This window comes from Trichoderma citrinoviride (genome assembly GCF_003025115.1).
Source record: "Trichoderma citrinoviride strain TUCIM 6016 unplaced genomic scaffold BBK36scaffold_12, whole genome shotgun sequence".
NCBI lineage: Eukaryota > Fungi > Ascomycota > Sordariomycetes > Hypocreales > Hypocreaceae > Trichoderma > Trichoderma citrinoviride.
The window spans coordinates 533292-549955 of NW_020194720.1; the positions used below are offsets into that span (position 1 = coordinate 533292).

At 51.0% G+C, this 16664-nt stretch overlaps 3 protein-coding genes and 1 non-coding gene across 4 annotated transcripts; 3 read left to right on the forward strand and 1 right to left on the reverse strand.

Moving 5' to 3' along the window:
• Positions 1-2048: 2048 nt before the first annotated feature.
• Positions 2049-2433, forward strand: BBK36DRAFT_1125924 (hypothetical protein; the record flags this gene model as incomplete). The annotated part of the gene is made up of 2 exons (XM_024891328.1): positions 2049-2092; positions 2220-2433. 2 exons carry the CDS (start codon positions 2049-2051, stop codon positions 2431-2433), a joined length of 258 nt encoding a protein of 85 aa, XP_024747079.1.
• Positions 2434-10294: 7861 nt separating this feature from the next.
• BBK36DRAFT_1171223 (hypothetical protein) lies at positions 10295-10675 on the forward strand (the record flags this gene model as incomplete). Its single annotated transcript, XM_024895546.1, has 2 exons — positions 10295-10332; positions 10444-10675. The coding sequence occupies 2 exons, from the start codon at positions 10295-10297 to the stop codon at positions 10673-10675; spliced, it is 270 nt and encodes an 89-aa protein (XP_024747080.1).
• A 912-nt stretch (positions 10676-11587) lies between these two features.
• Positions 11588-11667, forward strand: BBK36DRAFT_t149. The gene has a single exon. It is a non-coding gene; the product is annotated as a tRNA-Gly (tRNA).
• A 2418-nt stretch (positions 11668-14085) lies between these two features.
• On the reverse strand, positions 14086-16421 carry BBK36DRAFT_1126016 (ankyrin; the record flags this gene model as incomplete). Its single annotated transcript, XM_024891338.1, has 3 exons — positions 14086-15841; positions 15932-16081; positions 16225-16421. The coding sequence occupies 3 exons, from the start codon at positions 16419-16421 to the stop codon at positions 14086-14088; spliced, it is 2103 nt and encodes a 700-aa protein (XP_024747081.1).
• Between the last annotated feature and the right edge of the window lie 243 nt (positions 16422-16664).

Below are 16664 nucleotides of genomic sequence, written 5' to 3' on the forward strand. Positions count from 1 at the left end.
GCCGCGATGCGCAGAGGAGCTTTGTTAGCCAGTGCGGCTGCGGATTTGGTAGAGGTACCTAGAGTACTAGGTAATTTCAGGGTGGGCTTGTGTCCGCGGGTGCGTATGTCTCTTGCGGCGCTAGCGCTACGTAGTGGGCGACTCTCTCGGATCTCCCTCGTCTATCTCCGTGTAAGGCGACCAATCGGTACTTATCAGCGAGGACAAAAAACACAGGTAATTGATCTGAGTTGATATATACATAGACCTTGCGACATCCTAAAGAGCCCATGTCCTCCTTCAAAGTTGCCGTGGCCCTGATTTTGAATCACCATTCTTATATATTACTCGCGCATCCTATATAAACTTGTATTGCAATTTCCCACGATAGTCAGGTATTTACGCGCTTCAAGCTACTCTATATCTAGGTATCTTAGGTACTCTTTACCCTTCGGGACACTCTATCAGACTTCAAATATCTTACTTCAACAGCATAAGACATTACACTTGCATCATGCCAGACTCCTCCACCAATGCCGTCTATGATGTGTGTCCGGGTTGGCGTCTGTCTCAAGGTATACGTATGTAGGTAGTTTACCCTATTAACCGCAATTATTTAACTTAAGTTGCGTAACAGTTGATCTCGTACTGATACCTCACCTTTGATCTTTACGAGGCGGGGCGCTAATGTGCCGCGCTAATGCGGCTGCCTCTTCTCCTCCTGTATGGGATGGCCAAGCCCCTGTACGTCTTCGGTTCAATGTCCAAAAGAATCCATGCAATGACTCGAGAACTAAGACTCAAAATAAGGTACATGAATGCACTGCTGAGCAAGTCGAGTGGAATTGGCACTACCTAGGTTAGGACAGCTCAACTGCGAGGCGGCCGTTTGGGGGGCCGGGTTCGACTGCTCACGAAAAGAGGGCTGTCGAAACCATCTCATCAGAGTCTCTAGTCGATACTTGTACCTTAGGTACGGAAATACATAGCAGAGTTTGTACCGCGCTTAAGAAAAGACGCTTCATCTCCCTACTTGCTACGGGGTAACATGTGCGCATGAAGCTACAGACCTGATTCCGCCTTATCACAAGTTTCTGTACCGGTAGTTTCTGAAGAGGCAGCCGTCGATGAGCGTCCTATGACGCTCCCGCGTCCATTGCCGGGGAGTCGCGCGTCAATTGTCTGCTATACAGAAGTGTGCTGTGCAGTTGGGGCATGGTTCCCCCTGCAAGTGCCATCTGGGAGACCGGGGTCGGCCCCTGGTCGTATCGTACTTGTACGCTTCAGGTAAACTTCCAGAAATCTTGTGATGGAAGGAAGCGCTAATGCAGTTGCCTTTCCATCCAACGTACTAGTTACTGTATAAAAGGAGACGATTCGTAGACCGCATCGCCGCGAACCATGGGTTCGTTGAGCTTCATCCCGTCCATCTACCGTCCTCAGCACAGGCGCGCATACCCTGCCAGCGCGTGCCTTGCCCGAATGATTACCAAGTACTTGTAACTCGCAGCCGATAGACGAGGTACTTGTTGGAAAGTACGAGGCACATAGTGCCGCGGGTATACACTGGCTATCTTACATGTATCTAAACCTAGAAGATCATCGCAATCCCATAAGGTTGCCTTCAATTCGTATGTCTCAGCTTCTAGACACCCTGGATATCGTAGTACTACCTTATGCTCAAAGTCCCAACTCCAACTCGTTGCCTTCTTCCAACATGGATCCAATACCGCTTGTAAACAGGTTTTCTCTCGCCGCGCACCTTAGCAGCGTAGCGGCATTGAGAAATTGCTTGTTTATACAAAGTATCTTTGGCGTGCTACAAATGCCTTATCTCTCGGCACCTCCCGAGTCAGTATAAATAAGCTGATTCCCCCCCGTCTGCCATGGCCATGCATCAACTGTTTTCGCAGTCGCTTCCATTGCGCTTGATCTGTTCTATATATTTCATACAACCTTCTAGAAACGAGCATCATCCGTCCAGCATTCTTTTTCATATACCTCTGAGCCTGATCATTCCTATCCACTTTACGCCAGAATCAAAAGACGTCACACCCTGCTCGTTAAAAATGCCAGGCTCCTCCAACAATGCCGTCTATAACGGCGATACCAAGTATGTTCTCTCTTCGAAACTTAATTCCTCGTCCTTCTTCTTTACATTCCAGTTCTGGAGGTAGTGAAATCGACGTGTGCAAGAGTTCATTGCTGCTGATGGGACACAACGACTGATTGCTCTACAGCGGCCCGGTCCAACCCCACCCCTCAAACGGCCCAGCCAACCACAACTTCGCCATCGGTCGCTTTCTCTCCGACCCAGACCAACAGAGTCCCTTAGGACTCCGCGCGGTTCAATCTGCAGCGGAAGCCGAAGCAGCTGCAAAAGCTCGCATGGTGGCCAAGCTGCATGCTTTTGAGCAGCAATTCAGCTCCAATAGCGAACCAAAGGCCAAGTAATTTGACAGATAGTCCGCGCACATCACGGTCGTGGTTGCTGTTGTCGAGGTCGAGAGTATACTTTATGAGCGCATTGGACGGATAGCGGGTTGAAATCTTTGACAGGTGCATGTATGGAGTATCTCATGTTTGGCAGAATCAGGGTGAAAGACATTCGAAGAGAGCTTGGAAATGTGTCTGATGTATGTACGGAGTCGAGGCCGAAATAACCTGTACTGTCCCTCACATGTGTTGCGCCCTCCATTGTTGCGCCAGCCAGCCGAGACTGGAAAAAGTGGCATTCGCGTGTGACTACCAGGTAACCTCCAAGTACATAGAGGCGCCCCCTTGCGATAAGCATCGGCTTCACCCTTTAAGATACATTACCAGGTACCTTCCCCAGGTCATCATCTTGCTTGCAGTACCGGGACAGATGAATTGGGCCGCTGTCCCGGGCCGCCTTGCCACCCAACAGGTGTCTGGCCGGCTCTACTACAATTGCCATCCATATGTACTATCTCCCTGGACGTACATGACTCGCTTCATGTGAGCTCCCCTCCATCGCCTCGCCATGTGCCGGCCCAGACTAACAGGGGCACCCTGGTCAATTCTCACTTCACGTGCCAACACAAACAGGACCAGCTCTTGCAGATCATGGTAGTAGTAGACAAATCGGCAACTCTCCAGGCTACCGGGGTCTTCCTAGCGGCTATGTATTAATGAGGGCACTAACGTTGCCAAATTGCGCATGCTCCGACGTCTTCCGAGCTTTGCGGTTGTCATACTGCAGCGATTTACACCGCATACGCGGCACCACATACAAAGCACCATCCACGAATGATGCGAGTCTACATGTGGTCCAGTGACGCCCAGTCGACTCCCTGTCGAGCACGTGCTTCGGGTATACTGCAGGAAAGAAGGTACTTCGATTGATGTGTCGTTGGCCTACTCAAAGAAAGCCATTGGGCTGGACTCGGTATGGTTTGGCAAATCACTTCCGTCTAACCTCCACGGTGGTACAAAGAATACGTGCCGCGAATTACAAGGCTTCAGTCTGTAAGGACGGCTTCTGCGTACTCAGAATGAGCTGGAGGTGGTGCGTCTCCGTCAGATATCGGAGCCGAGTAACAGATGAAATGTGTCCGATTGGCACGCACTTGGTGCTGAGGAGTCTCGTACTTCTTCATGTGCGCCATCAGAGGCGCAAGTCACCAGGCATCTCTGTTGCAAAGAGTATGCGCAAAAATGCCGGGTAAGCCAATGAGGTCTCAGACAAATCGGAGCAGGTGTGCTCATGCCATTCAAGGAAAGCAAGCTATGTAAGCCACGCACTTCCAAGCTATTACATGTGATGCGCTATGATATGGAGTTCCCGGCTTCCCGGACCTATCACGGGACATACTTATGCGCGTCTAGAAAGAATGCCTTATAAGGCCGCGGAATATGCAGGGAGACTGTCTGCCTGCCCAATCAAGCTACCGCGAAGTAAAGTGCTTACGTCGAGCGGGGGAAAGGTATCATACATAGGTAGCTTTGGTGCTAAAGCAATTGACGTGTGTCGTACGAGACTCAGCCGCAACCCCCCCTTTTTGCGTTCGGAATTCAAACTCCCGAGCCCGGGCATCTCGTCTCTTCTCCCTCCTCTGCCATTCAACGGCGCATCCACTACGTGATTTCGCCATTGCAGCAGTAGCGCACTAATCAAGATCACTCGGTATGACTGGGAGCGACATATTGGAAGTTGCATCCGCAGCTCCGCCTTGCCTTCATGGTATCTGATATGTCAGGCACTATTGCAGCAATCACACGAGCATTATTGGTTGGAAGCGCATACCATCCCGCGTGGGAGCGGAGAGCTATTTGCTATCTTCAACAGATGCTAGCAAAAGACAAACAATCGAGGGCCATCGGGCTGATGAGAATTTTCTCATGCGACCAGGACAACAGGCGCTAGGTTGACTTGGACTCATTAATTGCGCCTTGTCAACCTCGTATGGGAATGCGTCAGCGCTCATTTGTTTTTTCATCTATTAACACGAACCTTGCTACCATGGCACTCGCTGCAAGCGATTTGAGAGTGCTTTCTGAAGATTGAGATGCCATGGTGGCAAATTTTCAACATCCAAGTCATCAGGCGCCCATGCGGAATCGCCCAGTGCCTTCACTTGTTAGACCAGTCTTCATTGTTACGTTATCTCACGCCCAATCAGAGTTTGAAGCAAAGTGCCTAATTATATCTAGGTAAAGTTCAAATATTCAAAAACCATGAATGCACAGGATACCAGAGGAATAGATGGCTTCGGCTCTAAGAGCTCGCCAGGATAGCCATTCAAGATATGTCGATAGCCGTTTGATTTACTATTGCAAGTATAACCCGGCCGCTCCCCTCCCAGTAGTGCGTGACCGCAGCTATGTTGAGAATTGTCATCTAACGGCTAGACAGGGACAACGAGCCGGTCGTCGACCCCATCACTGGCCACCGGGGCACTCGACCTACGTCATGGCTCCTTAGCCCGCTCCCCAAGCACCAAGATTACGGCTCGCAGTGCTGGTGGGCCTGGCCGCAGCCATTTGTCCTGCCACCTCACTTCCTGCGGCCGGTGTCAGAGAATGAAGAGGAGCTGAAGTTTATCGTGGATTAGATAAACGACTTTCGTCTGAGAGTGGGGGTTCCCTGAAAGACAAGGGGCCGCTTTAGAAATGCCATTAGAGACTCTAGAGAGGCTTTCACAAGGATATGACGACGACTTTGTGTGATTCCTTGGCGAAAGTAGATGGCAGTTTCTTTCGAGATAGTGGAGTAGACGGCAAATTGCCATGGCTTTTCATCAGTTGCATGTTGGGTAGACTCAATGTACAGGGAAGGCAACAGACGCGGGCTGCCTTGCCGGCGGGGCTCTCTCCTCTGTTACCACCCTGACCTACGCAACGTCCTCTTCTTCCTTAGCCTGCTAGGGCAAGATATTACTCAGCAAGTCAAAAAAGGGTGTGTGCCTTAGCAGATATGGCAAAAGGAGGCGGTGACTAAGACAGATGAATGGATAGAGTAACTCGTCATACCGTTACACCTCGGGCATATCAGCTAACAAGCCCAGCTCTAGTTGTCGATGTTGCCCCTCATAGCTACCAGTACAGAGAACTCGCCAATAATTCAAAGACAAGGTCATCCCCAAATGTTGTAATAGTTGGATACTGACGCTGATGTGTATGAATCAATTGCTTGGGACAGCTTCACACAACTCACGAGCCGGAAAACCTTAGTTGAAGACGCGTACAAGGACACCAGAAATCACACACAACCGGAACCCCTGCCAAGTCCTAGATTACTTTGTATCATGTGGCAGCAATAGCACAATCACACGTGGCCGTCGCGCTGATCTTCCCAGACAGACTTCTCATTCTCCTCGCTCATTTGATAATGCAAAAACAGATAGCTTCTTTCTTTTTGCCACGTCAACCTTCTATTCCCCTGTTCCTTGTTGGCTCAAGCACTTCCCTCTTCCATTACCCACATCACTAGATCTGAATAAATTTCGAACACGACATGAGCAATCAACGTCGCTGCCACAAGACCCTAGGGATAGGTGCCGGTAGAACACAATATGCGGACGATTGTATTATTGATCCAGAAATCTGATCCAGAGAAGGCGTTGGGGAATTCCTTCGAAAGGGCGTCACCCATCAGAGCAGTGCTTCTGCAATGCCGTCAGCATAGGTAGGTCTCCCACCCGCCTCATAGATGCAGACATGCAGGTGAGCCCTACATCACCGCAGAGCCGCAATATTAATATAAGCAGCTAATCACCAGCAACTGATTGGCCCACGGCCAGTCAAACCAGCTTTTTATGCGCCTGTGTCACACACTGTCGGAGCCCCCTCCGTCAATCCTCCAATCCACTCTCTTTTTATTGTAACTCGTCGTTTGTGCCCATCATGTAAGGGAGACGCTGCGAACGCGAACTTTGACGACAGACTTCAGGCCGAGGGGCTTTGTTCGTACCCTGTATTCGTCAAACATCGTCCGATTGAAGCAGCAAAGAGCTTGCGCGTCAGCCGCAACCATGTTCCAGCCTGAACAGCGCATGTCATTCAACCCGGCACATCCTTTCATCACCGAAAAGAACCACTTCTGCCTCCCATCACATGGCCGGCAAATCCCCACATGCTGTACGCCTCTTGTTAATCACCTGCAACCGTCGCTCCCCTCCAAGCTCACTTTCCGTGGCTGATCCATCAAAGTCTCTCAAGTGGTTGTCTGCCCCCTCGAATCGACGGCTGAATTCGGCGGCTGGGGGAGACGGGCCGCCTCTTTCGCTATTGATGGTTTGGCCTCCCATCGTCTTCGACTCTGCTTGGCGTATGGCTCGTTATGAGTGTCCCCAAATTGTGATAACTGTTTGTCTACATTAGCGCGGGCCATTTTCATGGCCAAAGAACAACTGTCAAAGGCTTACTCGCTAGAATACTTATAAGGCAGCCAAGGCAACTCGTCACATGCCGTAGGACTCCAACGGCCCGTTTATGCCTTTGACAAGGAAAGTGGTTTCCTTCTGCATCGTTCTGTCGCCTCGTGAAGGATCGTGCTTCGTGTGATTTGGCAACGCAGAGGGCGGCTTGCAAGGCGTACTCGTACGTATGCGTGTATGGAGTATGTCTCCGCCCATTCACCCCATGATCCCATCATTGGCGACTCCCCTCGGTCCTTCAAGACCACCACTTTATTTCTGCACGTCCCATTGTCCCAGGGGATCTTCTTCTGTTACCCCCATCTCTTGCTGCTTGTCATAATATTCCCTTCCTCTGGCGGATTGTGACGGCAAAATCTCATCAGGGGTAAAAAGTAGAATGCTCGAGCAGTAGGCAATTGATTATTTTTTTGCAATTTTCATTGACGGTAAACTCATAAGCAAACCTGATCTCTCGACAGCAGGGAGCTCGAGGCATATGTGTGTGAAGAATCGTGCGGGTTCTACCTGGTGATGCAACGTGGCAGGGTAATGTGCGAGAGATACCGAACCCCCACCGTAATTGCAACTCGAGTTATCTATTCAGCCGCTATTTTCTTGTAAATCAAGTTGTATTTAGCCATTGCACAGATCTGATTCGTTGCGTGGAGACGTGACCCCTCTCGCATTGTCTCCTTATCATCTAAGCCGCCAGCCTCGTCCTGTCCAAAAAAGGGAGGAGATGGAGACGCGCAGAGTCACGAGGCCATCCTTTGCAGGCAGACTTCGTCGATAAGGGGAGCTTCTTTAGCCGATGACGAGATAGAATCAACAGTAGTCGGTGAGTTCTTGGCCGATCCTGCCAACCAACCGCATTAATCTGACGTGATCTAAGGAAACAATACAAGTTTATCATCATAAGCACATTGCAGCTGAAAACTTTTCCCAAATGCCAAGTATGCTTGCGTCATAAAGGGAGCAGATGCCTTACAGGCACCAGTTTGCCTTATTGCCTTAATGCGGCCACAACAGAGCGCAGACGTATAACTGCATCACTTATCCTGGCTGCCTGTTGCCTCGCATCCTGAAAGCTAGGGAAGCTATCACACTTTCGCTTGGCCGACGAACTAATGCCTCGCAGACGACCAACTCGGCTCTGTATGCCTTTTCTGATATGAAACGCTCTCCTGGCCCTTGTCCTCTCTTTGCGGATATGGGAGGCATACACAATGGGACCTTTGTATGGACTGGCCGTAACTGCTCCACCTTGCCGGAGGAGGCCGTTGCATCAACAGGCAGAGGCATTCTGGACCGAATTCCATGAGCAGCCACTGTTCATGGTCTCTGAAGCCCCAGCACATGGACCACTCTCGAACATAGCCTTCGCGAAACATGGTTCCTCTGATACCACATCCAAGGACTGGGATCTTCTTCTTAATTAGTTCTCACATTTGGGTTGATACTGCCAAGCCAATCGAGGCTGAAACTCTTTCAGCAAGTCCAATTCTATATCCCGCCTCTATCTTCAAGTGAGGACTTGAACGCAAGGAGCGTATTCACGACGCCACCAGTTATCCGTTTATTTCGTTTCCTTTTCTCCTTCTCGATATCCTTCTGAGGTTGGCTTTCCTTAGCTGGAGATCTAACTGTCCGATCTTTGCACTGGTTGGCTTAAAACCCTTGACAAGTCTTAGCACCCCACCGCCCGCCTCCAGCAATCGACTTGCCCAAGACCAACCGCTCGAACAAGACTTTCCTATATGCAGGTTATCCAAAAACGGCCCCTGCATATGCAGGATGATGCAGACGACCGGACGAAAAGACCGGAATGCACACACACTCCCGGCTTCGCCGACCCGGGCCGGTCTCTTGATGTTTGTTTCCGGCAAGCAATATCCGTGGGGATCTTCAGCCTTTGTCCTTATGAGACTTTGAGTGCATTAGTTCACTCTCAAAAGGAGAACTTTTGGGTCTTCAACAAAAGAGAGCCGAGAGGCATGCGCTCAATTCAAACTTTGCAAGATTTTTCCAGCCATCGCGGTATCGAAATAAACAATTAGGCATCTCATCTATCAGCTGAGAGTGCGAGTGGAAAAGATTTCTCCTGGCCGCATATGCTTTCAGGCCTATTGTATATACTGTTTTCCCTGCTCCATGTAAGTTGAGGTCTGACATACATGCCAGCAAAGCAGACGATACTCTTCTTCGATGTAACATAAGTTCGTTTGTTTTGATGCTGAATAAAACGCGCATCCACATCTACACAATGATCCTCGGTGGCTTAATTGAGCTATGTCATTCTAGGTTGCGTAACATGGCCATTTGTGGCTCGGTGTAGAGCCGCGCAAGCTCCAAGGACATCAATCCCCAGCCCAAAGTCCTACGGATAGGCCCGCTATCACTGGCGTATTTCTTTCACATCAATGACTGTGACTGTCTTGTCCAAGAGCCTCTCTCCTTATTATGGTCCCATTGTGTCAATCTCAGAATCCAACATCCGCATAGCTCTGTGACGGGTGGTTCGAATATGTTTCCGAATCACTGTAACCCCGGATGCTTCGATAGAACTAGCGTTTCCCGAACAATACCCCTGACATGAAGAGGAGTGGCAAATGTTGGGGTAGTATCAGCACGTCACAGGAGAGCACTGGTACTTGCACTTTTGCCCAAATGCCAAAATGAAAAAATGGCTCTGCAGTAATGGGGTTTAGCAAGAAAGTGTCATGCTACCCCTAGCATCTCACTTCCATATGCAAATATTGACGCAGTAGACAATGTCCATCGAGGAACAATAACTGCCGATCACAATTGCCAACCTAAAAGTTCCAAAGCCATGTTTAGCTCCGCGGCAGCTCCGGTAGCTCGAAGAAAGGGGGCCGTTACCTGTACCTGAAGAGAACCACACACCATAAAAAGTATGCATGAGGTAGTCAGCAGGTGTGGTCGTTACAACGAGCCGCACGTTAGGTCCTACTGCTGCTTTCACCGCAGTTTTCACCCGGCAAGCAGGTCCAATCTATCTGTGACCTAGCAGTCCCAAACTTCAGCCGCGTGCACTCTATTTTCAGGACTTGAATTTTTATATCTCAACATTCACCCCTTGTGCATCGGGTACAGATTCCTGGAAATCGTCATGTGGCTGCTTTGCTCCCACATTAAGTAAGAAGATCCGCGCCTGTCAGTACCCAGGGTTGGCCAAGCTATGGTACCGGTCGTCAAGACCGGCCCCTTTGTGATGAGCCCAGGTGTGTGCCTCGTGGTGATGGTGTCAAACTTGGTGATAAAAGGCTCCGCCATCTCAAGCCATTCAAAAGATTTTGCTTGTATTATCATCTTCCTTCAATCATATAAGCAACTTATTTACAGTGCCCCTAAGGTTATCCATCTGTCTCATTGACTCCTCCGTCCAACTTCTCGCAGCGGCCAAATCATTCACAATGTCTTCTCGCAGCGCCAACTACTACGGCAACTCCAAGTATGAACCTTTCCATTCATATCTTCTTCTCATCTGAATAGCTCAACCTTCCGACTCCGTCCACCAGCACTCTACCCATCAAACAGTGAGACATATACTAATGAGACGCAGGGACAATGACACCCACGGTGCCCAATCTGCCACTTTCCGTCACGTTCCCGACAGCCCATCCTACAACTTGGATCGCTTTGCACTCGGCCAGCCCCAATCGCGCCCTCCGCCAGGTTTGAGTAAAAAGAAAGCCGAAGCTAAGGCGGTAGCCCAGGCAGAAGCCCGCGCCTCTGCCCTCATACGCGCATTCGATACGCGCTTCAACAACGCCAATCGACCTCCAAAGCAATAAGCCGGTATGCGCGTACCAACCCGTGCCACTATGCATATGAACACTACGATTTGGGCATCAATCCCGGGCTGCGCTATAAGGGGTGAACCAACACCGGAAGCGCCGCGGTGGTAGCCTGCGGCCCTGTTAAGAGACGGACCGATACTTGATCTTGAGGGTTAAAGAGGCTGTGTAACTTCTGTCGGTCTTCGTCGCGGGACCGAAACAGCAGAGGTGCCCGAGAAAGTCTAGAGGAGACGAAGAAGGGGACAAAGGGTAAAGCGAATGGGGCGCAGACACGCAATTGCCGGACCGAGGGGGTAGCGGCTCGTTCCGGCGACGGGAAGGTTGGCATCAGAGACCTTCCCCTGTGGGAGATGAGGCTGAAGGAATATTGAACCAATGAACGGGAGGGAGTGCGGGTGTTGGAGGGAGTGAGACCAGACTTGCATGAGGGTGTGGGAAGAAAGGGCCTGTAAGGGGATAGACCAAAGGATGCATATACGACATGGTGCATACACCGGTCAGCGTAGGTGGTGAACAGGCAGCAATATAAAATCTTGAAGCGGTATTCTTGTACATTCCTATGCAATTGCCTGGTTCAGCTGCGAATTATATAAAAATTGCAAGTTGATCGGTGATATATCGCCCAATTGCATTTGTATGACAGAACGAGAGCATCTACGAAGTGACACGAGTATGCGATTTGCGAATATCCTATTTCGAAATTATCGGCAGCTCACAAAGTAGCTTGTCAGTAGCATGAGTCCCTCCAGTCAGAAGCGGCTCCCACAATTCGGCTGCATGCATCCCAACGAGGCGATGCAGCCGATGAAGCATCCGAAAGGGGTTGCATCAGCCTTGAATCCAGCCATGTGGTGTGTGTAGCCTTCATGTAGCGAAAGTGCACACCATCTTTCAACGATTAGATAAGCGTAATTGGTTTAGTGGTAAAATTCTCCGTTGCCATCCGCAACGTCGGGGAGCCCTGGGTTCGATTCCCAGATTACGCATTTGATCTTCCTTTTTTCCCATCATTCGATTTCATTTTGCTTTTTTTCCTTTTTTTTATTTCCCTTTCACTCGGTTCTATTTTTTTCAATACTAATCAACTTAATTCAAATCAGCGGTGGCGATGGGATGCGCAGATTCCTGCCTCTTCAGGGAGTCATCACCTGTGTTAGCGACAGTCGCAGTCCGTGTGTTGCTATTAAGCCGTTCAACAGCCCAAGAGGGTTTTCCTGTACGCCAGATCAGCCCTAGAGTTCCATTTCTGACTGAAAAGCTGAATTCTGCTGCCATGATGCAAAGAGGTCAAACACCTGCAGGGTTCCACCGCGGTGACCCGCCCCCGACCGAACCGAGTCCCACAACCGCCGTCCCATCACACGCTCAGCACAATCGCACATGCTTCAGGCCTTCTACCAGATGTAACCAAGACACAATCCATCCTCTTACAAAACGTGCAATACGCAACATACTCATGATACCTAAACGGCATGTTCAGCACGGTTCCCAGTATGACGACGTTGGAGTTACTCCACCTCGCTACGGCCTTCCAAGCCCCCGGACCCGGAAGCTAGACCAGCCAATCACTGTCCTCACCGTTGCCCAACTGGGAAGTAAACATGGAAGCCCCCTGCTCTTCCTTTGACTTAGTAATCTGTGTTTAGCAGGCACCAAGACACATTTACCATCTCCAAAGCTTTATTGACGAAGCGTTGGTGATGGTGAGCATACCCCAGTCTTCTTTAGAGAGCATCATGTCTTCGGCAAAACACAATCCATCCAGGAGACAAAGCGCACGAACGGCGTCCTGTTCTCCTAAACGTCGTTTCGTTCTCCGAAGTGTCGTCTTGCACAGCATTATTTGTGTGCCAAGCACGAAAACGCCAGATCCTAGTAGGAAAGACACAGGATCCATACAGATCATAACCCTGTCTCACGACCGCACTCCAACTGTAACAGCGACGAGTAGCTATATTCCTCCCCGCAACATACCTGTAGGCATCGACAACTAGAATATAGATAGAGTGCCCGATCCGCCCGCACCAGACATCACCAGAACACAATACTTTCTACGCAGGATCCTTAACGGCCACTCGGACCTACAATTATCACCCCGAGTGCCAGTAAATTCCATAACTATAGTCCGACATATAAGCAGCGTCGCCTTTAAGCCGAGATCACAGCAGCTGAAGTGCAACAACGCGGTTTTTTCACTTAACCACACGGTATCTCTGCATAACGTTACTGCTCTGGAGTGTTTAAGTCCAGCCAGCATTGCATCCGCATCTTAACTCCTCGCCAACGTTATAAAATTGTTGAAGTATAAGCCTCAATAGTCTCCTCGGCTTGAACCTTTTTGTTTTCAACAGGTTATGAGCCCGGATAGTCTAGCGGATAACACTCTCGGCTAAGTCGCGTAAGACGCCTTAGACGAGAGGTCCTGTGTCTGAATCGTCTTCGGTGCCGCTTAGCGACCCTGCGCAGATTTTGTGACCTTGGAGCGTAAGAGACCGGGAGCTTAAAGTCCCCGCCGTGCCGTGTAAAGAGCCTGAGATTACAGAGCCTATTGAGCCAGCGGGAGTGTTGAAATATAAGCCTCAATAGTCTCCTAGGTCTGAACCTTTTTGTTTTTAACAAAAATCAAGTGTATATAGTCATACTTAACCTGCATAGATTCTTCACACGACTCTCATCGGCGTGATCACGGCAGTGTCTCCAGAAGTCACCATATTTGATGCCCTGCTTTGGGCCGAGCGCTTTCTTCCGCGTCCTGGCTTTCGGCACCCTGAACGCGTCAGTATCAGAACATATGATCGACGCTCAACAGTTTCATTCATCGAAAGATGGTTGCTCGAGAATCATTGACGGTACATTACGCGCTTTCAGAGATGGTATGCAAAATATCGCCAACCGTCACGAAGTTCAAAAATTATCTTTTCATCGCCCCATAGACAATGACCAGAACCTCTATCCCAAGAATCTTGAAAAAATTGCAAGTGGAAGAAATGTAGTAACGTAGGCAGAAAGCAGCTCATCTAGCAAGTTATCTAACAACATCTCACAGAGGCGCGTAGATGGAACACGAGGATTCCTCAAACCGTGTCCACTATATCACAAACAGCCATCATCAAATTAAAAGAAGAAAAGTCCTCCTATTTCTAGCTGGTCTATAGCGATATATGCTCCATTCTATCTCTACGTGTCCCGCACTCAGTTCAAAGACAGAAAGGCACAAGCCACAACGGCATGCAACACACCAAGCAAACACAGCTCAAGCCACCCTAAGGAACTATGCAGAAGATATGAGGTCGAAACAACACCAAGTGAGCCCAGAAACGGCCCTTGGATGAAGGTATAAAAGAACCGAAGAAACCGCCCAAAAACCAGCAACGCCAAGGAAAGAATCGCCAATACATGCTCACTTAATCAATCTTCACCCTTCCCTTCACCCTCCACTCATGCCAAAACGACGGACTCTGCTGCGCCCTCGCCGGCCCGCTCAGCCACGCCCTGCATGCCAGGTACTTGGCATACTCCTTGGGCTCAGACGGGATGTGTGCGTCACAGACGTCAAGCAAGCTCCTCTGGTCCGAGTTCCGCACGTCCACGTTGGCTCCCGCCATGACCAGCGCTTTGGCAGCGAGCTTTCGGTGGAAGCGCACGGCAACGTGAAGCGCCGTCTCGCCCCTCTTGTTCCGCGCATTGACGTCGGCCCCTCTCGAGACCAGGAGCTGCAAGATGGCCGGCCCAAGCTTGTACTCGTCCTCCTCCGGCAGCGCCGCGGCAAAGGCCATGAGGGGGGTGTTGCCAAACATGTTCCGGTGATTCGGGTCTTGTCCGGCATCCAGCAAGGTCTGCAGCGTCTCGTATCGAAATCGCAGACTCTGCTCCGACGAATCCATTGCGGTTTGATGACTGGGAACACGAAAGTCCCCTGTTTCCATATCCAAGTCATGCCTCTCGGCCAAGCTTCCCACGCTCAGCGGAGCCATGGCAAGGCAGTGGAGGCCATTGTTGCCGCACCTATCCTCATGGAAGCGGTTGGCCATCGACACCCTGATGTTTTGCAACAATTGACTGTCCTGCGATATTGCCGGATGATCACTCCTCCCAGGGTCCAGGGCGCGGTCCGGTACTGTGTTAGGATCAATACCCAGTACACGTTCTCTCGGAACACTGAATGGTACCAGCGAGTCTGTCATACAGGGCCCGACGGGTGGTATGAACCCAAATGCATCGCGCTGAAGATACTCGCGAGGATCAAGGTCATACAGGCACCTCGCGTGCACGGCCTTGCTCAGCAGGGTGAGAGAATGCAAAGAAGAGCGGCCAAAGCAGTCCCTTGCGAGCAGGTTGAACCCCAAGGCCTTTGCGGCTTCTATGAGCTGTGACAAGCGTGCATCATCCAATACACCTTCGTCATCCCTGATGAGGTGCATGAACGTCTGCCCGGCTGTGTTTTGAACATTGACGATGGCGGCAGCGGCACCGCTGCTGAGAGCTACATACAACGCTTGGAAGTCCCCGCGAGCTGCCAGGAGATGCAGCACGGTATGTTGGTAGCAGTCCCGCCGGTGAATGTCCTCTTGGGTCAGAGGCGCGAGGGGAATGGCAGCAGTACGAAGCGGTGGTCCCCTGAATGTCGTCCAGTCGAAGTGCCGTTGGTGTCTGTAAGCCCCATCCTCCCGTGTAGGCATCACACCGGTATCACACCCAAACGGGGCAGAACGATTGGGGTATAGCAGGCTTCCGGGCAAAGAAAAGTCCTTGAAGGTCAAGTCCGTCGCCTCGGGATCGCCAATCCAGTCCTTGTCCCACACCACACGCGGGCTGTGGTGGCGCGACATGCCCGGGCGATCAAGTGACAGTGAGGTGAATCTCTTGACAAGTCGCTTTACGACTTTGATGTATGGCTCTGCGCGTCCCCTAAGGTGGTTTCTGAAGGTGCCCGTGGTGTTTGCGCTTGAGTCGGTCAAGCAAGTTGTCTGGCGGAGGAACTCGGCAAAGCGCTTGTCGTGCGGACGAGCGCCTGCACAGTCGTCTCTGTTGTCCCAGCCGTGGCTGACGCTTTGTTCTGGGATGAGGTCGTTTGAAAAGGAGTAACCAGACTCTTGAGACTCGAAGACGGGATCACTGCCGAAGACAGTTGAGCCGGAGCAGGCATCACTGGGAGATGCACTGGAAGGCCTTGACGGGGCCCCCCAACTGCATCCAAGAAAGTCGCTTCCACCGTACAGCGGTGATTGCTCTTGGCTCCGATGAGGAGACGGGAATCGCGCCTCTTGCGCCAAACGAAGCTGGACCGGCGAGTTGGCTAGCTCGGTAACTCTCCGCTCCATGTCGTCTTCATCGCGCGGGTGAAGCCATCGCGGCTCTTTATCGAAGAGCAGCTGGAGCCTCTTGTTGGCCGAGCTCTGTCTTTTGTAGATGCCAAACATGTCAGTGACTTGAGCCTATATGGTCTCTCTTGTTACAGCCAGCAGCTGGCAGTGATGTTACACCCTCTTGCATGCAGCTTCTCGTACAGGTGCATGCTGCTGCCTGGGCATGTCTCGACTCACTTGATCGTCCTATCGGGAGACAGCGCGTTGACGATGGCCCGGATCTTGTCAACCGGCAGCGTCGTGAACAGGTAGAGCCTGGCCATCTTGCGCTGCGCAGACCAGGACCATGTTGCGGGACGGCCATTTGGGCTGATCGGCTGATTGCTGGGCGACGCCGACTGCGATGGAATAACAAGCAAAGGCCGTCCGCTCATGGCTCGTAGCTCGAGCTCGGATCAGTGCAACAGCACAGCACGTTTGTCGACGGAGGAGTTGGTCCGAGTGTTGGTTACAGCAGTGAATCGAAGACAGCAGAGACAGCGGCAGATTGAGACAAGTCGAGCAACGGAGCTGCCGTGCCGCAAGTCGCATAAGAGGCAAAGTGTTGGACGCATCGCAACATGTTGGTTGGAGATGGCGGCTGCCGCCTATTTGAACGAGGTGAGCGAAGGCGGAGC